We start from the raw sequence: 23,145 nt of genomic DNA on the forward strand, positions 1-23,145 counted from the left end.
TGTATAGTATACTTCACATATCTATTTTTCTGACCACACATATGCCTTCTGACGGCCTCTACAGTCAATTACTGAACATAAATCAAAACGTGCGGTATCTGTTTCTCCTTCAGTAAAATGTAGCGTCAGTATGGGTTGGGCAATCCTAAAAGATCTTTTGAATCTTTTGTGATTAGAATTTGTACTGTTTTGTGGAATAGAGTTACTTACACGTGCAGTGTTACTGTGTTGACGGGGAGTTATAGATGACCTAATCTCAGGGGGGAAAATTAAGATTAGTGTGACAACTAAAGAAATGATTATGGTTAATATTGCTATTGTTCCCTTTATTCCACAAAACTCTAGGAGCCTCAATTTGTTCCCTCTTTTGTTCTCCATTTTGTTTTACTGGTGAGAATTGAGTCAATTCAAAATGGGGTACTTGGGGGAAAAAATTTCAAAGAGATTCCTAGGAAAAACTACCAGAAGGAGACAATATTTTCTGGTTTTGCTGTGTCTAATTCAAGTTCATTATTATATCAATCAAAACCTACTTTTTGTTCACAGCGTGGTCAAATCAGTCCTAACCTCCTCTAGTGTTCGGGAGGGCGCCTGGGCGGGTGCACAGTGTGTTAGGTGGTGCCAATTAGCTCCTGTTTTACCTCTAACTTTCAGGGCATGGGTTGAGCTTTCAATCACTTCCCACGGTCCTGTCCACCTTGGTTCTGTCCACTTCCGTTTGTGAACTCTCAACCTCACACAATCTCCAGGCTTTACAGGAGTCTCTGTTTCGCTCTGCGGTGCTTCCGTTGCAGCTTGGACCTGTGAAGACAATACTCGAGTGAGATTAGTGAGAGCCCTCATATAATCGTCTGCTTCTATCTGCCACAGATCCAATACTGGGCCTATACCGCCCTGGCATTGGCCTGCCTGTCAGTAACTCGTGAGGTGACAGGTGAGTTTTATTACTCTGTGAAGATCTCATAGACATCAGTGCCAGAGGCAGTGCATCTACCCAATTCATTTGGTGTTATGACAAGCTTTGGCAATTTTTCTTTTCAAAGTTTGGTTAGCCCTCTCCACCAGACCTTGTGAGGAGGGGTGATACACTGATCCAAACTTGTGCACAATGCCAAAATACTTTTCCACTTCACTCAACTTTTGGCTGGTGAAGTGGGATCCATTATCTGATCTTATGCATCTGGGGACCCCATATCTGGGTATCAGTTCGTTTTTTAGCCATTTTACCACTGAGTTTGCATCCTCTTTCTTACATGGGATAGCTTCAATCCATTTGGTGTAACGGTCTACCATAACCAAAATGTATCTGTATCCCCTTACCATGTTATCTGCCCCCATGTCTGTATAGTCTATACAAATATCTTTGAATGGGGCATCTGGAACTGGAAAACGTCCCATTGGGCATTTGTAGGGTCTTTTATCATTGTGAGCATTGCAATTTTCGCAGTCTTTTATGAAGTTTTCTACCATTTCTTTCATGTATGGATGCCACCAGTGGGCTTCCACTTCTTTAGTGGTTCTCGTTCTGCCAACATGGGTTGGTCCATGGGCTTCTTTGATGACAAATGACAGAGTTTTGCAGGTGCCACCAAGCGACCATCATGTGATCTCCAAAGACCTTTGTCTGACTTTGTTGCACCTTTTGAAAGCCACTGATTGTGTTCATAAACTCCTGCATTTTCCTGCATTTTCTCTATGTGTTCTTCAGTTAGTTCAGGGGTGTTTTCTGTCTGCAGGTATATCAATTGTCTGCTGTAACCTCCTGCCTTTTTAGCTGCTTTGTCTGCGGCGTCATTACCTTTAGCTACAGCTGAGGTTAAATTTTGGTGTCCTTTGCACTTCATTACTGCTATCTGTGTAGGGAGCAGGATGGCCCTGAGAAGATTTTGGAGTGCACTGGAATGTTTAACTGGGGTTTTTTGACTGGTCAGAAATCCCCTTCTTAGCCATTGTGGGCCATCTATGTGTACTGCGCCATGCGCATATGCTGAGTCAGTGTAAATGTTTACTCTTTTGTCTTTCCCTATTTCTAAAGCTTTGGTTAATGCTATCACTTCAGCTAATTGGGCAGAGGCTGGTTGGGGAATGATTGCTGAGTCTAGGGTCTCAATTTGCTGTCCCTGTTGTTGTACTACTGCATATGAGGCTATGTTTCCTTGATCTCCTCTATAACAGCAGCCATCACAGTACAATGTCATTTCTGGATTTTCCAGTGGGTTTGCTTGTAGATCTTCTCTGAGCTTCAAGTCTTTTTGTGCCACAAATTCACAGTCATGTGGTTCATGTTCTTCTGAGTTCAGTCCATTGGCCATGTTTGTTCTTTCAGTTTCATAACTGATGTGTGGTTGCTTCAGGATGTCAGAAATCTTGATTTTTCTTACTGGGGAGAAAGTAAATGCATTTGAGCTCAGGAATGCAATTACTCCATGTGAAGTGTTGATTTTCAGTGGATGGCACATGACCACATGTGATGTTTTGTCTATAGCCCTAGTTAGGGCTGCTAGATGTCTGGCACATCCTGTTTGCCCTTGTTCGATATTGTCTAATCTGGAACTGTGGTACATCAGTACTCTCCTTTCTCCCTCATTTTTCTGAAATAGGACAGCATTCACAATGCTTCCTGTTTCTGAAACATCAAGATGGAATGGCTGGGTGTAGTCTGGGGAGCAGAGATGTGCTGCTTGTCCTAGTGCCTGTTTAGTGTGGGTTAAGGCTTCTTCTCCTTCTGGTGTCCAATCAAGGGTAGCAGTGAGATTTCTGTTTCCTGCCACTGATAGCATTTCTCTAAGTGGTTGTGTGAGGGATACATAATCTGGCACATGGTTCCTGGAGTATCCTGTTAGTCCAAGAAAAGCAAGCATCTGTTGCACAGTTTTTGGTTTTCCATGTGAGAGAATGGAACTTATTTGTGATGATGTCAGAGTAAGGCTATTAGCAGAAATTAATCTTACCAGGAATGTAACTGTTCGTCTACACACCTGTGTTTTTTCTTTTTTGACTTTGTAGCCTGCGTTGGCGAGGAGTATCAGAAGATCTGTTGTACTTTTTAGACATGCTTGTGGTGTTGGGCTTGCTAACAATAAGTCATCAACATATTGAATCAGGACAGTTCCTTGTGGTAGATGGAGATGTTTCAAATCTTCCCTTAATGCTTGATTAAAAAGACCTGGGCTGTCTTTGTAGCCTTGTGGCATTCGGTTGTAGGTGAACTGCTGCCCTCTGTAGGTGAAAGCAAATATATCTTGTACTTATGGGGCAAGAGGCAGGCAGAATAAAGCATTTGCTAGGTCAATGACAGTGAAATGTGTGTGGGTGGGATTCAGATTATGTAAGGCAACTTAGGGGTCTGGAACAGGAATGTTTTCAGTAGTGGTAGCTTGATTGATTTCTTGTAGGTCATGCTACCATTCTCCAACCTTTATTTTCTGCTTTTGGGACTGGCAGTATGGGTGTGTTCCAAGGGGATTTGGTTGGTCTTAAAACACCTGCTGTGAGTAGTCCTTGTATGGTGTCTTCAATCCCTTTCACCTGTTCCTGCTTGAGTCTGTATTGGGGACGCCAGCAGGGCCATTGTTGTGGTCTCAATTTGACTGTGATCTGGTGGGCGGGGACACATCCTACATCATAGGGGTCTGTAGTCCACAATTATTCTGGCACTCGTGAAAGCCATTTGTCTGCGTCTGGGTGGTTGGTATGCTCCCTTCCATGGTCTCTGTCCAACTCCTGTCTTTCCAGTAATCCTGAATTTATTCCAGCATGCTTGATTTTCCACATGGTTCCATCTGATGAGCGGAACACTTTTGGGACAGAGGTTTGCTGCCAGTCTTTGGTTAGTGCTGTCTTCATCATAGGTCCCAGTGATCTTGCTTCACATCCGACACCTACAGCAAGGGTTACATGTGGCTCACTCTCATGTCCCAGAGCATACCAGGTTTTCTGTTCAGGGGTTAGTTCACAGTATGCAGCAACACCTTGTGTTCCCACATAGATGTCAGTGATGGAGATGTGTTCAGTCATTTCCTCTTTATCCTCTTCCCATGCTTGCTGGTACTCATCATCAGGTCTGCGTAGGTAGTTGTAGGTGCAGTGTAGAGGATCCAGGGGAGATCCATATGGTCCCAGTGTGTTGATCCATGGTTTCCATTCCATGTAGTGGCGCTGTATTTCTGGTGTATCCACTGAGGTGCTGCACAGTCTGCTCCAGTAGACCTGTGTGGTTTCTGGTGGTGTGTTTTGTATGAGTATTCTGTGTCCGTGCTGGAGTACAGTAGGTGTTATTTTCTGCCCTGGAAGATGCACAATGAGTCCGTCTGCAGTACACAGAAGAATGGCTCCAATTTTTACTAGCAGGTCTCTTCCGAGCACGGGTATATTGGTTCAAGGTGTGGTGGGGTGGGAACACCTGCAGTTGGATCCTCTGGGCCCCATCAGTGCTCCTCCCATGCAGTCATCGGCATCTGGGTGTAGTTGGGTGGCATGCTTCTCCCTCTTCCTCCCCCTGTGTGTGATGGTCCCCTTCTGTAAGAGGATTCTCTTCCTCTCTGTGAGCCATAAGGCATGGGTGCTGGTGGGACTGCAGAAGGACAATCTTTGGCCCAGTGTGTGTGCTCTCCACAGATGTAGGAGCCATTGAATTGTGGTCTGTTCCTATTCTGTACTCCTAGTGGCGGTCTCTGGTATTGCATGGGGTGTTGTCGTGGCGTGACTGGTTCTGTCATTTGCCATGCTGGCCCTGTGGGTGGAGGCGTGGTTTCCACTGGGGGTTTCTTCAGTGCTGCAGCTACAATCTGTTCAACTGTATCTTGTATTTCTCCAGCCAGTGATCCCATTATCATTTGTTTTTCAGGTTTGTTTTTCTTTGATCTGTTTATTATGTCTTCTTTTTCTGCCACTTGCATCTTCAGCAGTCTTTTATTGAGGGCCTTGAGCTCTTCGTCACGTTCTCCTTCTAATTTGCTGTAATTGCTATGGTGATGTGTCGGGTGGATTCGCCAGTTTTCTTCATCCATGATGTTGAGTCCTGCAACGTCATCCAATTTGGCTTGAACTGCTAATGGGAGGGCTTTTATCACTCTGTCTCTGAACAACATGCGATTGGAGGGGGAGTGATCATACCGTTCACCAGTGCTTTCTAACCATTCTTCTTCACACCTTCTCAAGAAGACATGCTGCTCCTCAGCTGGTGCCATTTTAAGACTGTTCAATCCAGTGAGGGATCTCTGGGTAGGGAATTTATCTCTTACTGCTCCCCAGTAGGCAGTTCTGTACTGGTTGAAAAGTGTGTCATCTGCTTCATCAGAGCATCCGGCTATTTCATCTAATTCCCGGACTCTGATATTTCCTTCTATGCGTCTTATGAGGGCCCTTATGTCTCCCAAACAAAGCTGGTCAGTTGCTGTGTACTTTTCCCACTCGATAATCCATCGTTGGCCCCCTTTCTGTAGTGGTGGCAGCCTGGACACCAGTGCTTCCATGTCTCTATGCTTCCATGGCTGGTAGATAGTTTCTCCTCCTCCAATAGCTACCAGGGGGTATTGTCCTGAGGTTTCAGTTCCTATGTGTGATCGGTGTGCTTTGAGATGGGACTGGTTAGGGCCACACCTAGTTAAACAGTGGGGGGCAGGGCAACCTTTACTTCTCCAGTTAGTCTAACAGAGCATGTTTTGGGATCATTTTCTTCTGCTTCTGAGTCACAGTAATCACTAAAAGTATGTTCTTTCCTACTTGCTTCTTCTTCGGTGTCATAACCAGTCCTGTTTCTAATCGCTTTTTTTTTGTTTATGCTTCAGTTTCTGTTTATTATTTGTATCCTCCCTAAGTCTACATTCTTCATTTCTGGTGTACTCATTCTCTCTGCTTTGACCTAAGGTGGATGTGGAGGGATCCACAGGTCTTGTCTCTGATGTTTCAGTGACTCCACATCCTGTTCTACTTGTCTGCAGCATGTTCTGGGTGTCGCTCAGCATTTGCTGTGCATTTTGAGCCACAGTCATGACGTCGGTTAATATCTCATTCAGCTTTTGGGTTGATACAGGGATTTCATCAACTTCTAGGACTCCTGATGCTACATATATGACCGGGGCCTGTACTGGCGGACAGAGGGAGTTAGGTGGCCTGTAAGGAGGGGGTGCCGTGGGAAACTTTGAGTGTAACTTGAGGACAGTTAATTCTTCGTTGGAGGTTTCAGAATTTGGCTCTCTCTCTGGGCCAACTCCAATGGGTCCGTCTGGAGTGATTTGCTTCATGAACAACAATAGCTTGTGACATGTGCCATGCGCTTTTCAGCCTTTTGAAGGGCCCTTTTTGTTGATCCAAATTTAGGTTCTCCTTTTCTCTCCCAATCTGCCTGTGCTTTGGATGCTTCCCCCCTCTCGTGCATTATTATCCGCGCTCTGTATGTTCCAGTAGGACATGGATCTGTATCCCCTGGCATTAGTCTTCTGTCTTGCCAATCTTTCCAAATTTTCTCTAGTTCCTTTTTAGTTTTTTGTCTGTTTTTGGGTTCTGTGGTGGCCTCAATTTTTTGGAAGATCTTATTCTTCCAGTCTTCTGTTATTTTGTTTAGGAATAACTCCAGGGGCTGTTTGTCTGCCATCGTGCTAATTAGACTGTCCCTGATTTCTAGCGATAAGTAGGTGTTTAAACTAATAAAAATAAAATCAAATGAGACCAGAAGGTTCTTAGAGTAACAAATAGATTTTAAACAGAAAAGTAAAGTTGATCTATTTTGGAATCTATGTTGGGATAAAAATAAGAGTTGCTATTTAAAAAATGAAATGACTGAAACTTAAAAAAAAAAAATAATAATAACAACCAGATAAAAGTAAAGTTGATCTATTTAGAAAATGAATTAAAAATTAAGTGAGACGGTAAAATTGAAACAAAAATAGAAATTAAAACAAGAATGTAAACTTATAAATATAAGTTACTTAGTAAAAAGTGAAAGGAATGAAACTAGAAAAATTAACAACTAGATTAAAAGTAAAGTTGATCTATTTTGGAAATGAATTAAAAATTTAATGAGATGGTAAAATTGAAACAAAAATAGAAATTAAAACAAAAATGTAAACTTATAAAAATAAGTTACTTAGTAAAAAAGTGAAAGGAATGAAACTAGAAAATGTATGAAAAAATAAGAATGGAAAACAAAATGCTGTGCACTAAAAAATATGAAGACCTAATTTTATGCAAATCTTAGTTTGGTGCTTGGTGACACTTGTCTCTGTAATTTATTTATTTATTTTTTCAGGTCTGGTTCGCTAATGCTCACAATGATTACAAATTTTTTTAGAAATTCTAATCAAAAGGGATCACTTATTTATTCGCTCTATTTTAAAAGCAGTATTTTTCCTATTTAATTATAGCACTTATTTTTAGCTGTTTTGGATTGAGTAAATAAAGACAATTACACTCTATTTGCAGTGTTATATTTTTGTCCACAAGATGGAGCCACTTTCTAGTCACACAGGACTACGCAAAGCAGTTTTCTTCTTCTATGACAAAATAGGAATAGTTTAAACACACAATCCCAACCCCTTTTGCCACAGAGTAAAACTCAAAGATCTGTTTGTTTTTTCCACTTAATTCACTTAATTCAGAGCCAATCTTCTACCATTTTCAGGCGGACACTTGAAAATCGTGAATGTGTTACTTCAAACAGAACTTTCTGATAAGTTTTTTCAGTTTAAGAATCCACCCCACATTTCCCAGTCGCTACAGAATAGGCGCTAATGGACGCTTTTTCTGTTTAAAACCACACTGCTGAGCTAGCACGCTCTCAATTCAACAAACCAGTCTTATTTACACAATTAGTTATTTTACAATCGCAACCAACACTGCTGTGGAGTCACTGCCGCGGACTCAAATTCCAACACAATTCTATTTAAAAAATATTTACAGTAGGCCTCTATTTACAATTCCTAAGTGTTTTCACACAATTCGACTATACCTATTTAATTGATTTTTTTCTATTTCCATGCTATGGTCACGAGAAAAAAAACTGGGGGGTCTTCCACTGACGCCTTTCTTCCGCCGCCGCGAAAGTAGCTTCTCCAGGGCCTACGTCCCCACAACTGTTTAAGTTGGCTTTGAAAAAGTCTTAATCTTTCCTCCGTGCCTTCACAGAAACTAATTTTCTGTCGCCACCCTCGCGGTCTTTCTATTTAAAATTTATCAGAGTCTAACTCAGCCCCTGTTAGGGACTTTTTAAAAAATTTAAATGGCGTAACAAGGTCTGCTTTTTCAAGAACTCATAAATTCAAAATGTATAGCCTACAGGTTTCACTAGGTCGACTTTTTCACGAACTCATAAATTCAACATTTATACAAGTAAAACCAGGTCAACTCATGCACTTCAAAATCTACACATGTACCCATCTATCAGAGTATAACTCAGACTTTTAAAATTTAACAGGCGTAACAAGGTCTGCTTTTTCAAGAACTCATAAATTAATGTATACAGGTTTACTAGGTCGACTTTTTCACGAACTCATAAACAAAAAATTTATACAAGCTAAACCAGGTCGACTTTTTCACGAGCTCATACATTTTAAAATTTACACATGCACCCTGGTCGTCTTTTTCACGAACTTTTCTAATGCACGCGGCTCAAACTCTCGGAGATATCTATTCCATGGACCTTCTTCAGGCTTTTAAGCTTAACACACACAATTCACACACAATACAAATAGCAACAATCAACATACAGTGCTTTTGACTTATCGTTTTCAGCGTAGTTTTCAATTGGGCATTACTTTTTCAATTACTTTTACAGATTTAAATAGACTTACGTGTTGAGGGCTGTTGAGACTCTTATGCCTAATATTTCCTACATAAGCCTATGCCAAGTTATGATGAAACAGGTTTGGCTTATCTTTTAGTTTTGGGCCCGCATAAGAGAGTCAGCAACCTCAACTTTTCAGTCTTTTCGATTCTCCTCTCTCCTCCGTCCTTCTGTCAGAGACCACGTCCAGGGTCACCAAGTTGTAGAGTATTTACGTGTTTCTGAATCTCTGAAGAAGGAGAGGCTTGGTCCAATTGAAAGGTTAACACGAAGATTTATTAATAAAAATGATAAGTCAAAATACAGAGAATTACGCTGCAGCGGGCCTTGGAAATAGTTGTTTAACCCTTAAGTTTCCACATCTATTTTCGCCCCGAATCACGGTTGCCCCCCTGCTTTATTCCTCCAATCCCAGGGGCGGTTACTTTTCTCCTTCGTGAGTAAGAGCCTTCCTCATAGGCTCTTTGTTGGCATGGTGACAGGTTAGACGCATCTCGTTGATTTCTTCGCTGTCCAATTAGGAAGAACATGCTCTAAATTCTGCCCCCTACGGGTCATTTGCACCCACAGATCAATAGGCTCTATCATGCAGATGTAAAGTCTTTACAAGTTTACAGAATTAACATTCTATTGTCCTAACCCAGACTAAAGTACCAGGGGGTTGGAGACTGATAGAGGCAGACGATTATTTCCTGCTGTGTGGCAAAAGGTTTCTCTTTATATGATAATAGTTGCTTTTAACCTAATCAATGCATCCAAAGACAGGAACAGAGGGGTGAGGAAGGGTCTGTCTTTACCTATTGTTTACAGAGACAAAAGGTGGTGATTGTGATAACCAGATCAGTCTGGACCTATTCTTTACAGTCAAATACATTCATTCCTATTTTCATAACCCGGTTGCAGCATACAACTTATTACTAAAAACATAAAACAAACATGGTTATAAAAAGCAGCACTGTTACAACTTTATTTTACTCAACAGCAGCCACAGTTTCTCTCTCCCTTCTTTTCAGAAACATGAAGATGGGCCGGCTGTGTGTGCTGCCTGCTCCAGCCTGTAGGAAAAAGCCATCCTTAGCTTTCCCTGTGCTTCAGCAGGGACTACAGTCTCCCTGCTCTGTCAGGAAACCACCGCAGGAATTCAGCAGCAGTGATGCTCCATGCTCTTCGTCAGCGTCTAGTCAGACGAACTGGGTTCCTGTAGGCACTCTGCTGGGCTGTTGTTGGAATGTGAACCTGGATCCTTGTGATGCCGCTCCACTGCAGCACTGGTGTCCAGCCGCATCTTGTATGAATCTCTCCACCTGGACCTGGACCCCTTGAACAGATGAAGTCATCAGGCTGAATGACTTAATCAGCAGGAATCTGGAGGCTGCTTTCACCTATGAATAAAATAACTGACATGCCAACACACTGCCTTGCGAAAAGTCATATTATTGATAGTTTGTCCTTGATTTGTCCATTAATTTCTCATAGACGAGAAATTTCCTTTGTCATCTGTGTTTTCCAAAGTCCTTAAGACAATGGGCAAAAAGCTTCAGTCCATAACACAATAAATGATCCCAAAAAGTCATAAAGTCCAAAAAGTCACCTTTTGTCTTTGTTTCGTGTGACTTAAAAGAATGTGTGAAAGAATTCTAACAGCTGCTGTTTTGACTTGCAATAGGCTTCATCAATCAAGCAGACTTAATCCTACTTACTGCAAAAAACAGAAATAAAATAAAATAAAAATAACAGATGAAAAATAAAATGCACTTATCTTCAACTACCTGAAACATTGGAGCAACAAACATTAATTCACAAAAACTCTGAGCAGATATTTTGCTCCCATTTTAAACTGCTAGCTGCTCATTCATGCATTCACTGAGAAACTTCATTCAAACATTTCCACATCTTTCATACCTTCAGGGTCGGCGCCCAACTCTTCAAAGACATTCATACAGATTAATACATTTTCTCACTGCTTGAGCTTGCATGCTTTTTCACAAAATTCTAACCAGTCATCCAGTTAGTTTTTCAATCATACAGCATTTACACCGCAATCTCTTCAGAAATTTCATTTCTCTAGTTTACCGTATTTTCCATAGTCTGACCCTTAGCTTTTTAACAGTAGACGCTCTGTTGTAATGATTTACCAACCAGATGGAGTCGCTGTTCGTTATCAGGAAATGGAATTTCCAACTCAACACAAACGAACATCCACAACCACACTGCTCCCGCAACCTCAACATGTCCACAACCCCCACCGCTGGGCTGCACGCTCTCAATTTAAACTAAACAATCTTATTTACAATTTTTCACAAAACACACAGCGCAGAGTCGCTGCCGCGAACTCAAATCCCAACACCACAATTATATTTCAAAAATATTTACAGTAGGCCTCTGTACAATTTCCTAAGTGTTTTTTACACAATTCGACTATACCTATATTAAATAGATTTTCCTATTTCCATACTATGGGTCACGAGGAAAACTGCGCTTTATCCCCGCCGTCGCCGCGAGATCAGCATTACCAAGTCCTATCCTTCACAGTTGTTTACACTGGCTTTAAAAAAGTCTTAATGTTTTCTTCCGTGCCTTCACAGAAACTAATTTTCTGTCGCCGCCCTCGCGGTCTTTCTATTTAAAATTTATCAGAGTCTAACTCGGCCCTTGTTAGGGACTTTTAAAAATTTAAATGGCGTAACAAGGTCTGCTTTTTCAAGAACTCATAAATTCAAAATGTAGCCTACAGGTTTCACTAGGTCGACTTTTTCACGAACTCATAAATTCAACATTTATACAAGTAAAACCAGGTCAACTCATGCACTTTAAAATCTACACATGTACCCATCAATCAGAGTATAACTCGGACTTTTAAAAATTTAACAGGCGTAACAAGGTCTGCTTTTTCAAGAACTCATAAATTAAATAATGTATACAGGTTTACTAGGTCGACTTTTTCACGATCTCATACATTTTAAAATTTACACATGCACCCTGGTCGTCTTTTTCACGAACTTTCTAATATGCACGCGGCTCAAACTCTCGGGTCTCTCGCCCCGGTCGGCTATTGAGATATCTATTCCATGGACCTTCTTCAGGCTTTTAAGCTTAACACACATAAAACACACACAATACAATTAACAACAAACAACATACATTGCTTTTGACTTATCGCTCTCAACGTAGTTTTCAATTGGGATTTTAATACACTTACGAGTTTGACGCTGCTGATCTCTCCCACCTAAATCTTCCTAAATTAACTATTTGCAGATTTTCAATAAAAACAGGTTCTGGCTCACCTTTTCATTTCGGGCCCTGTGTGAGAGATCAGCAGACACCAGCTCCTTCTATCAGTTTGCCTTTTTCCTTTCGTCCTCCAAAAAATCCACGTCGAGGGTCACCATCTGTAATGATTTCTATAAGACGTGTTCGTTCTGATTTCTGGAGGAAGGAGAGGCTGGGGTCAAATTGAAAGACTTAGCAAGATGGTTTAATAAAACAACATGAAAAAGTTAAAAGATAGTCAAATCACAATCAAACATAAAACATGAAAACACTGTCAGCAGCAGACTGCAAACATGCTTCCCCTTGTCGGGACACAGATTGCAGCCATGCGACATGACAAAACAATACACTGCAACCAGCGGACCACAGAACCTGTTCCCTTGTCGGGGCCCAGGCTTGTGGCCTCGAATCCTTCTCCTGCTCCCACATTTATTCCTATTTCTCAGGATAAGGACACACCTCTTAATTTAGGTTTACTCCAGGTCACAGACTAAGGTTGATTATCATGGAAGTGTTGATTATATTCAAGTTTACAGAGTTTGCATTTCCTTTGTTCTAACCCAGACTTGGCACGTTCCTCTTCATATGTTAATAGTTGGTTTTAACCTAATCAATTTAACCAAAGACAGGAAGAGAGGGGGAGAGAAATAACCAGCTGTTTTTACCTTAGTAGGCTAGTCATTCTAGATTCCATTCCTATTTTCATAACCTGACTGCAGCATACAATTTATTATTTAAAACATAATACATAAGCATAGTTTTATCTTTTTACAACCTAACAGAAAACAACGGAATAACTGTTAAACACGTTTATTTCGGATCAGAGCGGCAGCTGATTTAACACATCAGACTCCAGGATTAATCTTAGCCTGCCTGTTAGCCTGCTCTTGAGCAGGCTAGCTGCAAAGAATAAATCGCCATGGTTACTTGGCTGGGCTTAATTCAACCTGCTTTTGTGCAACCAAGTCAAAGCTAAATTCATCCAGGATAACCTGAATATCCCGGCTTAATCCCTTATCGGCTTAATCCCTTATCTTGGTTTTGTGCAATACCCCTCTGGAGTCTGATGTGTTAAATCAGCTGATCCAAAATAAATGTGTTTAACAGTTATTTCGTTGTCTTCTGAATGTGTTCTGCTTTATTTTATTAACATGCATTACTTGTCACTATTGCTGTCACGAGTTTGATTTAAATCCTACTACTGCAGTTGTTGAGATGGTAATGGTAAAAAGTGGGACGATACGGAGGAAATGGGCTTTTCCTCCGCTGCTGTCCTCGTGAAATGTGCCCCCGCCCGTGCAGCGGGGGGAGGCAGGGGGATCCTCCCACACCGTGCAGCGGACTCTAAAGGGGGACTTTTTAGCATCAACGACAACGACAACAATGGCACCTGATGAAACGTCCTTTTTTACCAAATGGGAGTGAGAATGTGTTGGATTGCCACAAAGCTTCTTAATCATTTTATTTTGGGGCTGTCACTTGTCATCTTGGGAGTGAGAAAAAAAAAACATGAATAATAACAGATAGGCTTACAGTGTGTATTGAAGTCACTTCTTTTTCAAGTTTTTGTCCAGTCATGCTTGTTCTGTATGAACATTAATTGTAGAAAGATATTTAGAATTAGACATAGCTTATGGAGATTTGTGCATATGGTTGTAAAACATATTCTCGCATTATGAATAAGCTTTGAAATTAAGCCTAGTCCTTATAAATTTCCCAGGAACAAGAATTCCCTCTGCTCACTTTTTTTGTGATCAATTATTTTTTTATTTTCAAAAGAGAAGGGCATGGTACAGTTCAAGGACAGTGATACAATAAGTAGCATCCACTTCCCTCTACCCATCCCTCCAGAAAACCCCAGAATAGCGACATCCCCCCTCCCTCAATATCCCAACATGATCTTCTATATTGCACACAGTACACATAGTGATACAGCACATAATACACAGGTCATATCAGTGTCCTATAGGCCAAAGTGAGCGCACAGAGATAAACAAGCAATTACAAATAAAGGCATATTCCTCAGCTCAGTTTAGTAGATTTTTAACCGCTGCCACCGCAGAGGTCCAGGTTTGGATTGTTTTCTGGCTAGCTCCATGCATTCTTGCTACAGACAGCTCCATGTAGAGTATGCTCAAAAATGATTGTGACCACTGGGTGCGTGTGAGTGCGTGGGGGGGCTTCCAGCGCAAGGCCAGCATTCTTTTAGCTGCAGTCAACCCTGCTAATAAAATGCGGCCCTCTGCTCACTTTTAAGGCGAAGTAGACTAAATAATAATACATTTTATTTATATAGTGCTTTACAGGCTACTCAAAGACCCTTTACAGTAAAACCAGCACATTTAGCGCATAGAAACAGATACAGCAATAAAACACATAAAACAAGCATATTAAAGCAATTAAAACGTGGAGTGACTAAGTAGATTTTTTTTAAATCCATACGTATTCAGTCGGTCCGCTATTGTCTGTCGGGCTTTTTTTTCCGTTTGATAACAGCCGTATTTCCCTTTTTGCATATTATGTTTCACCTCCTCGTAATTTTCCATTAGAAGCTGCTGCTCAGCGGGTGAAACATATGCTGCACACGTCTTTTCCATTTCTGCATCAGTAAATCTGTGATCGATACCGTGGTCTATTTAAGAAAGCCGTGAACGTGCACTTATCCCAGCTATCTACTCCTGGCTTGACATAGCTTCACCTACTTATCCTGGCTTGGCAAACGTGCAACCGATTATGCCGCGATGAGCGGATCACACTAAGTCAAGCTGCGCTTTTTCAGTTATCCTGGATTTCTTTATTCTACTTTTGTGCAACAGGCCCCTGGTCTGTGTTTGTGTTATATGTAAACAGGCCTCATAAACACTGTTGGTTTCACAAACCACGTAAGCCTGTGATATGTCACATATTCTTCTAAAAGAGAAATTATGATTTTGAAGTCAGATTTTTGTTCTGCAGTTAAAATACAAATTTTTGATGTCTTTTAAGTTCACCAGATGTTGCGTTAGGTGTGGTCTCATAAACCACTGCCACGCAAGAATCTGCAAAATTGTTCTCTTAAACCACATATGCCTGTGTGTGTGTGTGTGTGTGTGTTGTTTAATAGTGTCATACTATTTACACAACTTGTGGGTGTGGGTGTGTGTTATATTTTGATAAGGGAGATTAAAGTTCAAAATTAATCTCTCTAGTTAGTTCACTTTGTCCGTGTTGTGACGCTGATTTTCTCCATGTTCAACTCTTGGTAAGTGACACTTTTCAGTGTTGAATGACTTTCAGTTGATCTCTGATCTCATGTTAGTTTTCTCAAACTGTTAAACACAGAAATTCAGGTGTTTGTGTGTGAAAAGCTGCAGTTTGTGTTGAGAAGAGCTCAGCTCTGTGCTAAAAGTTAGCCACCATGACCTGCGAGTAGCAGAATAACTTGTGTTGATTTGATTCTCGGTAATTTCTAATGTGCAGTTAAACTAATACCAATACTAATACCACCAGTAAAACAGTTCAGCATTGAAAACATTACTTAGATAAAAGTACACAAGTTTTATCAGCTCAATACACAGGGCAGCAAAATCTCCCCTGTGGGTGTGGTACTATAATATGTATACTTCCTGATGCCTTCAGGTGTAAGCTGCATTTTACTGTTATAAACTGTTTTATATGAAGCTGAGATTATTCTTTTCATAATTGATCAACTTGCTGATAATTTTCTTGGTTAATCAATGAATTCATGTCTGTTGAAAGACCGGAATGTGAGAAATGTCCGTCACAAAGTGGCGTCTTCAGTCAAAACTTCAAAGCCCCAAATAATCTCTTACTGTTATTTAAAAGATGTAAAAGCTGCAGATGGTCACCTTTAAGAAGCTGGAACTACTACATGTTTGAAAATGATTTAAACCTCTCACTTATCAAAGAAGTTTTATTATTTATTACAATTCATCAACTCTTTCTTCTTAACTTTCATTTAAACTACAACGTATCAGATTTCATAAAGTCTTTGAGTCTTTAAATTTCCATCTGTAGAGTAACTAGTAACTATAACTGTCAGATAAATGTAGTGCAGTAAAAGTAGAAAGTAACACAATATGGAAATACTAAAAGTACAACAAACTTTGAAATGTTCCTTAGTGCAGTACTTGATTAAATGCACTTAGTTACTTTACACCACTGCTGATGTTGGACCTGTTAGTTATTATTTTCAATGTTTAATTCTTGTATTTAGGATGAAACATCAATAAATCATTTACCAGTTTATGAGGTCCATGGAGTTCAAAGTGCTGCAGTAAAGCCTCCTTTTTATAACATTAGATAAAACTGTATTGATCTCCAGAGAACAAACTCAGGTGTTGTAGCAGCACAAAGACAGAAAGAAGTTCAGATACACAGAAAATAGTCAGAGTAAAATATCATCTACTATAATACACCAGACATATATAAAATATGATTACATAATAAAAGTTTCTGTTTGACTGTATTAGTATAGAAATATAACTCAAGAAGTCTCTTAGATGAGAGACGAAACATCTTTGAGCTGTTTAATCAAGTCCAGCTTGGATGCTCCTTGGATGTTGTTGTGGTGACAGAGAGCATCTCTCCCAGCAGGTGTTTCCTCTCCAGATGAAGGTGTGGACCCTGCTATGAGTCAGTGTGAGGACCGAGAGGAGGGAGTCCCTCCCTCTAAAACCACTCTGTGTGGGGAACATGATAGCCAGACCAAAGCTCAGAGGTGAGAGGACCATTTCTAACTATCTATCTATCTATCTATCTATCTATCTATCTATCTATCTATCTATCTATCTATCTATCTATCTATCTATCAGGGGTTTGTAGTAAACACAATCTAAGTGTGGAAGCAGCAGCGTGTTTGTATATTACATATCCTCATAATCCTAACTTGGAAGGATAATTAAAGTTATAGTGTGTAGTCTCTGTCTCCCCCATGAGGAATTCAAAGTAATGACAACAAAACTGGTGAAGCATCCACATGATAAAAGCCTTCAGTGATTGCGCTGTGATTAGCTTCGTATCAACTTATTTGGCAATGGCTTGAATGTAATGGACGATCATTTATATAAAAAAAGTTACGCACTAAAGCTTTAATTCGACAATCCTTTTCTACAGATCAAAGTAAAGCTGGTTTCATTTGTGAAAAAGCCAATATTTTGTCGTAATTTGCTAACAAGTTTCCTGAAGTGGTAAATATAACTTTGTCATCGAGCCAGATGCCAAGATGCTTGTACTCTGTAACTCTTTCAACATGTGATCCGTGACATTAGAATATAGTAGTTGGTTGAATAAGCAACCAACAAGGCACAAAAAAGAAGCTGTGTCTTCCTGGCCATTAAGCACATGCTGTATGTTCAGTAAATGTTAGTGTTTCTATCAGTTCCCAGCAGGAGAGAGGAAAGTCCCCTGTATCGAGCTGTGTGTCCATGAAGAGTGATATGTCTATGGATGACATGATTTACTTCGAAGATGGACGTCGTTCTCATGAGTCAGTGTAAGTAATGTTAGAGCAAATTTAGTAGTAGTGTTGAGTTTAATGTATGCATTGTCTCCCCTTGCTACCATCTCTAACTGTCCACCAATCAGATCACTCCACCATCATTATTCACACTCAAAGCTCTGTGTGTGTTGTGTTTCAGCCCAGAGAAGCAGCACAAACCTGGACCTGGACCTGGATCCGGACCTGGATCCGGACCTGGACCCAGCTGTGTTTTCATGAAGAGTGACGAGTCTATGGGTGAACCTATATTCTTCAAAGATGGACACCACTCTGTAGATCAAAGGTGATGATTTCAAACTGATGATGAAAACAAAATGATGTGTTTTTATTTATTGTGAGATCTCTGGGTTTTTAAAATGTCTTTTAATGGACAGTGACGGCATTTGTCCTGTCAGCTCACTTTAACTCAGCCTCAGTTTCAGAGTTTACAACAAGTTGTAAAATGTAAAATTACAGTTTATTCACGTTTATTTTTGGTGTACACCTGTCTTCTACAATATATATTATATTTTACCTTAACTGCCATATTTTATTTCTTTGATTTTCTTTTTATACATATTTGTTTGAGCACAACTGGAGGGAGCCTGAGAAACCTTTATAATTGTATTGCCAACTAGTGCTTCACTGTCATTGTTGTGCATTTGATAAATAATTTGAAACCTAAATATAGGGAAAGGACTCTCAGTTGAAACTCACTGCTTTGAGACATCTATTCCTCTTTTTATTAGATTAGATTCAACTTTATTGCCATAGCACAGAGTACCGGTACTGAGACAACAAATGGACAACAGGGAAATATGCTAATAGTTTAAAGCACTGGACCAATGGGCCACCAAGGCCCTAATTTGGTACATTTTTGGTGGAACATTTTGGAGCTGACATTAGCTAATGTTGATGTAAACACAAATGTATCAGAAAATATTAAGGCACTTTAGTCTTGACCGGTTGTAGAATAAAATCCTTTGTGAGAGACCGAGAAGAGACCAAAACACATCTTGAGTAGCTACAACACTGTCGAGGGCTACCAACCTAGTTCTGCCATCTGGAAGTCCTCGTATATATTATCCTAATCTGACATTAGCATTACTATTCCACCATCATGGTCACCCCACAGCATCATATTCAAGCCTGTGCTGTAAATTAAATATTGATCATGGATCATACACAATGTTAACAAGAACTACCTGGATACAAATATACTGTACAGCCTATGTATTTAACCACTGACAGTTTTTGTCTAAGTGTGTTGTGGGTGCAGTGCAGAATTTATCTTGCGTTTCTATCAGGAGCTGTATAAGTGACTTTAGACTGTAGTGAGAAAGGACGACAGCTGGACATAGTGACAGCACTAATTCAAGTTCATCAGTTCATCTTTGACCTCTGACTACAGTAGCATAGCTGAGATGGACGACAATGTGCTGTGTTAGCAACAGGCTGTGTCAGCTGGATTGTTTCCACCATATTAGGACAAAGTGGTCATGTTCAAGTGATATCATGCATAACTATTTGTGTTGTATTCTGTGTGTTTCCAACCATGTATAAGAACTTTGTATCTTGATGTTGAGAGAGAGAGAAACGATGACCACATTGCAGCACTCTCTCTCCCAGTATACTGAGTAAACTGTCCTTAATCAGGGATGCGATTTATTCGGATAAATCTGGCTTTTCCGAGAGCTGAAAATGAGGCTCTCGTAAATCATGCAAATCCACTTCTTTTTTTATTATTATTGAGATGACACTGTCGTTTTCAACATGCCGGTAAAACAAGGTGGACGAAGTGGGCGCTCACTCCCGCTGTTGATACAGTGAGGGTATGACCGGGCTCCGCCTGTGGCAACACGTGGCGAGCTTGTCTGTGCTTGTGTTGGGAACAAGTAGGGTTGGGTATCGAACTCTGTACTTTTTTGGGTAACGACCAAATTACATCGGTACTACCGAGGACCGATTCACTTTAAATCAAACGGTACCAAATTTTGGTACCTGAGAGCGAATAAGTGCAAGCTTATCTGTCCTCTCTGCATATTGACAGAGAATGGAGCTCTGACACACACACACACACATACCCACACACGCAAACGCATAGATGCGGATGGAGTAAACTCGAGCAAACTACGTCGGATCTGCAGATTTGTTCAAGTCACAGTGAGTCACGGAAATGCCGGTAAAGCGGTTGCAAGTGTGGTTACAGTTTTTCAAAACTTCACGCAGACACCATTCACTGTGATATGATATTAATGGCGAGTCTTTAGCGGTCGTGGTGCTGTTGATGTTCCTCTGAGACAACCAGGCACAACAGTGGTGTCTATGCCCTGGTGACTGGTAGTAAGGCAAGGCAACTTTATTTCTGCAGTACCTTTCAGCAACAAGGCAATTCAAAGTGCTTTCAAAGAGCAATTAAAAATGGACATGATGAAAGTAAAACAGGCTAAAATAGAATAATATATGAATACAAGTAAATAAAAGTTCCAGTGAGTAAGAAATTTATAATTATTCGATTTAAAAGGTTGTAGGGATGGGTTTGGAGAGAGGGAAAGTTTTTTTATTTTTGTTTAATTTCTTTAGAGTGTAAAATATTCTAAATAAATAACATAATGTTCTAAGTAAATAGGAGAAAAATTCGAATAATTTTTACAACTGAAATAATTTTTTTGTAATTACAGAGGGAAAGTATCGGTACCGGTATTGTTACCGATATTGGTTCGGATGCGAAAGGTACCCAACCCTAGGAACGAGTGTCTCGGTGTCCGCGTGATGCTCATCACGGACACAGTTGAAGAAGTGTTTGTGTGAGGGCCTGCGGTAGCGTCATGGCAGGTGCGCCATATATTTTCCATCTTTTTTGTCCTTTGCCAATCACACAGGTGCTTAATAGAAGATCACAAGTCTGTCTCACCTGTCGTCTGATCATGCCTCTCATCATCAAGACCATTTTATTTCTTTATATCAATTATGTGAGCTAATTCTTCCTGATTCCTCCACAGAGTGGACCAGGAGAACTCAGAGGTTCCCAGTGGTCAGTCTGCCCAGCAGCATCAAACACACCTGGACTCCATATTTATGGTCTGTACATGTACAACAACTACTTTTACATCTGTTCTGTTCACAATCATCTCCATGCTGCACTTTTTAGACCGGTGGATTGTCAGTCTGTCCAACATGGATCTGATGTTTGCATCCATGGTTTCAGTTTGATTTGACATTCATATCATCTTCTGTTCCAGCTGCTGGAGGAGGATATTGGCACTTTTATGAAGAACGAGCTGAAGAAGATCCACGAGGTTCTGAGTCCAGATTACCCAGAAGGCTTAGAGAGTCAGAGGGAGGATGAGGAGGTGTTGGATGCTGAGGATGAAGAGCAGAGGAGGAGCAGCAGAGAGGCATTTCTGAAGATCACATTGCACTTCCTGAGGAGAAGGAAGGAGGAGGAGCTGGCTGAACGTCTGCAGAGCAGTAAGAGGATTTATCTAAAGATTTAACATGCTGGATAAATGGGACGTTTACTAATGTCTCAAGAGATGGACCAAAATATATTCATCTACTCATTCTCTGAGCAAATGTTGAAATATCTTCTTTGACTTATTGATCTTCTTTGTTGTGTGTTCATTCAGGAAGTCTTGCTGCAGGTGGTAAACGTAAACTAAAATCTAAGCTGCAGAAGAAGTTCCAGTCTGTGTTTGAGGGGATTGCTAAAGCAGGAAACCCAACCATTCTGAATCAGATGTTCACAGAGATCTACATCATAGAGGGAGGGACTGCAGAGGTCAATGATGAACATGAGGTCAGACAGATTGAAACAGCATCCAGGAAACCAGACAGACCAGAAACAACAATCAGACGAGAAGACATCTTTAAAACCCCATGTGGAAGAGATGAACCAATCAGAACAGTGATGACAAAGGGAGTGGCTGGCATCGGGAAAACAGTCTTAACACAGAAGTTCACTCTGGACTGGGCTGAAGACAAAGCCAACCAGGACATCCAGTTCACATTTCCATTCACTTTCAGAGAGCTGAATGTGCTGAAAGAGGAAAAGTACAGCTTGCTGGAACTTGTTGATCGCTTCTTTGGTGAAACCAAAGAAGCAGGAATCTGCAGGTTTGAAGAGGTCGTGTTCATCTTTGACGGTCTGGATGAGTGTCGACTTCCTCTGGACTTCCACAACACTGAGATCCTGACTGATGTTACAGAGTCCACCTCAGTGGATGTGCTGCTGACAAACCTCATCAGGGGGAAACTGCTTCCCTCTGCTCGCCTCTGGATAACCACACGACCTGCAGCAGCCAATCAGATCCCTCCTGAGTGTGTTGACATGATGTCAGAGGTCAGAGGGTTCACTGACTCAAAAAAGGAGGAGTACTTCAGGAAGAGATTCAGAGATGAGGAGCAGGCCAGCAAAATCATTTCCCACATCAAGACATCACGAAGCCTCCACATCATGTGCCACATCCCAGTCTTCTGCTGGATCACTGCTACAGTTCTGGAGGACGTGTTGAAGACCAGAGAAGGAGGAGAGCTGCCCAAGACCCTGACTGACATGTACATCCACTTCCTGGTTGTTCAGTCCAAAGTGAAGAACATCAAGTATGATGGAGGAGCTGAGACAGATCCACACTGGAGTCCAGAGAGCAGGAAGATGATCGAGTCTCTGGGAAAACTGGCTTTTGAGCAGCTGCAGAAAGGGAACATGATCTTCTATGAATCAGACCTGAGAGAGTGTGGCATCGATATCAGAGCAGCCTCAGTGTACTCAGGAGTGTTCACACAGATCTTTAAAGAGGAGAGAGGACTGTACCAGGACAAGGTGTTCTGCTTCATTCATTTGAGTGTTCAGGAGTTTCTGGCTGCTCTTCATGTCCATCTGACATTCATCAACTCTGGAGTCAACCTGCTGGCAGAAGAACAAACAACCTCCTGGTGGTGGTGGTTGTTTCTCTTCAGAAACAAACCTGAACCATCACAGTTCTACCAGAGTGCTGTGGACAAGGTCTTACAGAGTCCAAATGGACACCTGGACTTGTTCCTCCGCTTCCTCCTGGGTCTTTCACTGCAGACCAATCAGAGTCTCCTACAAGGTCTGCTGACACAGACAGGAGGTAGCTCACAGACTAATCAGAAAACAGTTGAGTACATCAAGAATAAGATCAGTAAGAATCTGTCTGCAGAGAGAAGCATCAATCTGTTCCACTGTCTGAATGAACTGAATTATCATTCTCTAGTGGAGCAGATCCAACAGTCCCTGAGTTCAGGAAGTCTCTCCACAGATAAACTATCTCCTGCTCAGTGGTCAGCTCTGGTCTTCATATTACTGTCATCAGAAAAAGATCTGGACGTGTTTGACCTGAAGAAATACTCTGCATCAGAGGAGGCTCTTCTGAGGCTGCTGCCAGTGGTCAAAGCTTCCAACAAAGCACTGTACATGCACACACAACTATTCAGATTAAATGTTTTTCTTCTTTCAGAAAAAACAACCATTGTTTGTAATTGTTTTCTTATGTATTGCTGATTCCCCTTCAGACTGAGTGGCTGTAACCTGTCAGAGAGAAGCTGTGAAGCTTTGTCATCAGTTTTCAGCTCCCAGTCCTCTAGTCTGAGA

General features: G+C 41.0%; 1 protein-coding gene across 1 annotated transcript in view; it reads left to right on the forward strand.

Annotated features, from left to right (window-relative positions):
- The first annotated feature begins 15,227 nt into the window (after positions 1-15,227).
- LOC120568940 (NLR family CARD domain-containing protein 3-like) overlaps positions 15,228-23,145 on the forward strand; it is a 47,156-nt gene continuing 39,238 nt past the window's right edge. The window contains exons 1-7 of the mRNA XM_039816699.1: positions 15,228-15,293; positions 16,646-16,772; positions 17,433-17,546; positions 17,692-17,835; positions 20,534-20,612; positions 20,774-21,002; positions 21,161-22,964. Coding sequence (XP_039672633.1) covers positions 16,684-16,772; positions 17,433-17,546; positions 17,692-17,835; positions 20,534-20,612; positions 20,774-21,002; positions 21,161-22,964 — 2,459 coding nt within the window. The 5' untranslated portion in view covers positions 15,228-15,293; positions 16,646-16,683. The remainder of the gene's footprint in view (positions 15,294-16,645; positions 16,773-17,432; positions 17,547-17,691; positions 17,836-20,533; positions 20,613-20,773; positions 21,003-21,160; positions 22,965-23,145) is intronic.

This window comes from Perca fluviatilis, chromosome 11, assembly GCF_010015445.1.
Source record: "Perca fluviatilis chromosome 11, GENO_Pfluv_1.0, whole genome shotgun sequence".
Lineage (NCBI taxonomy): Eukaryota > Metazoa > Chordata > Actinopteri > Perciformes > Percidae > Perca > Perca fluviatilis.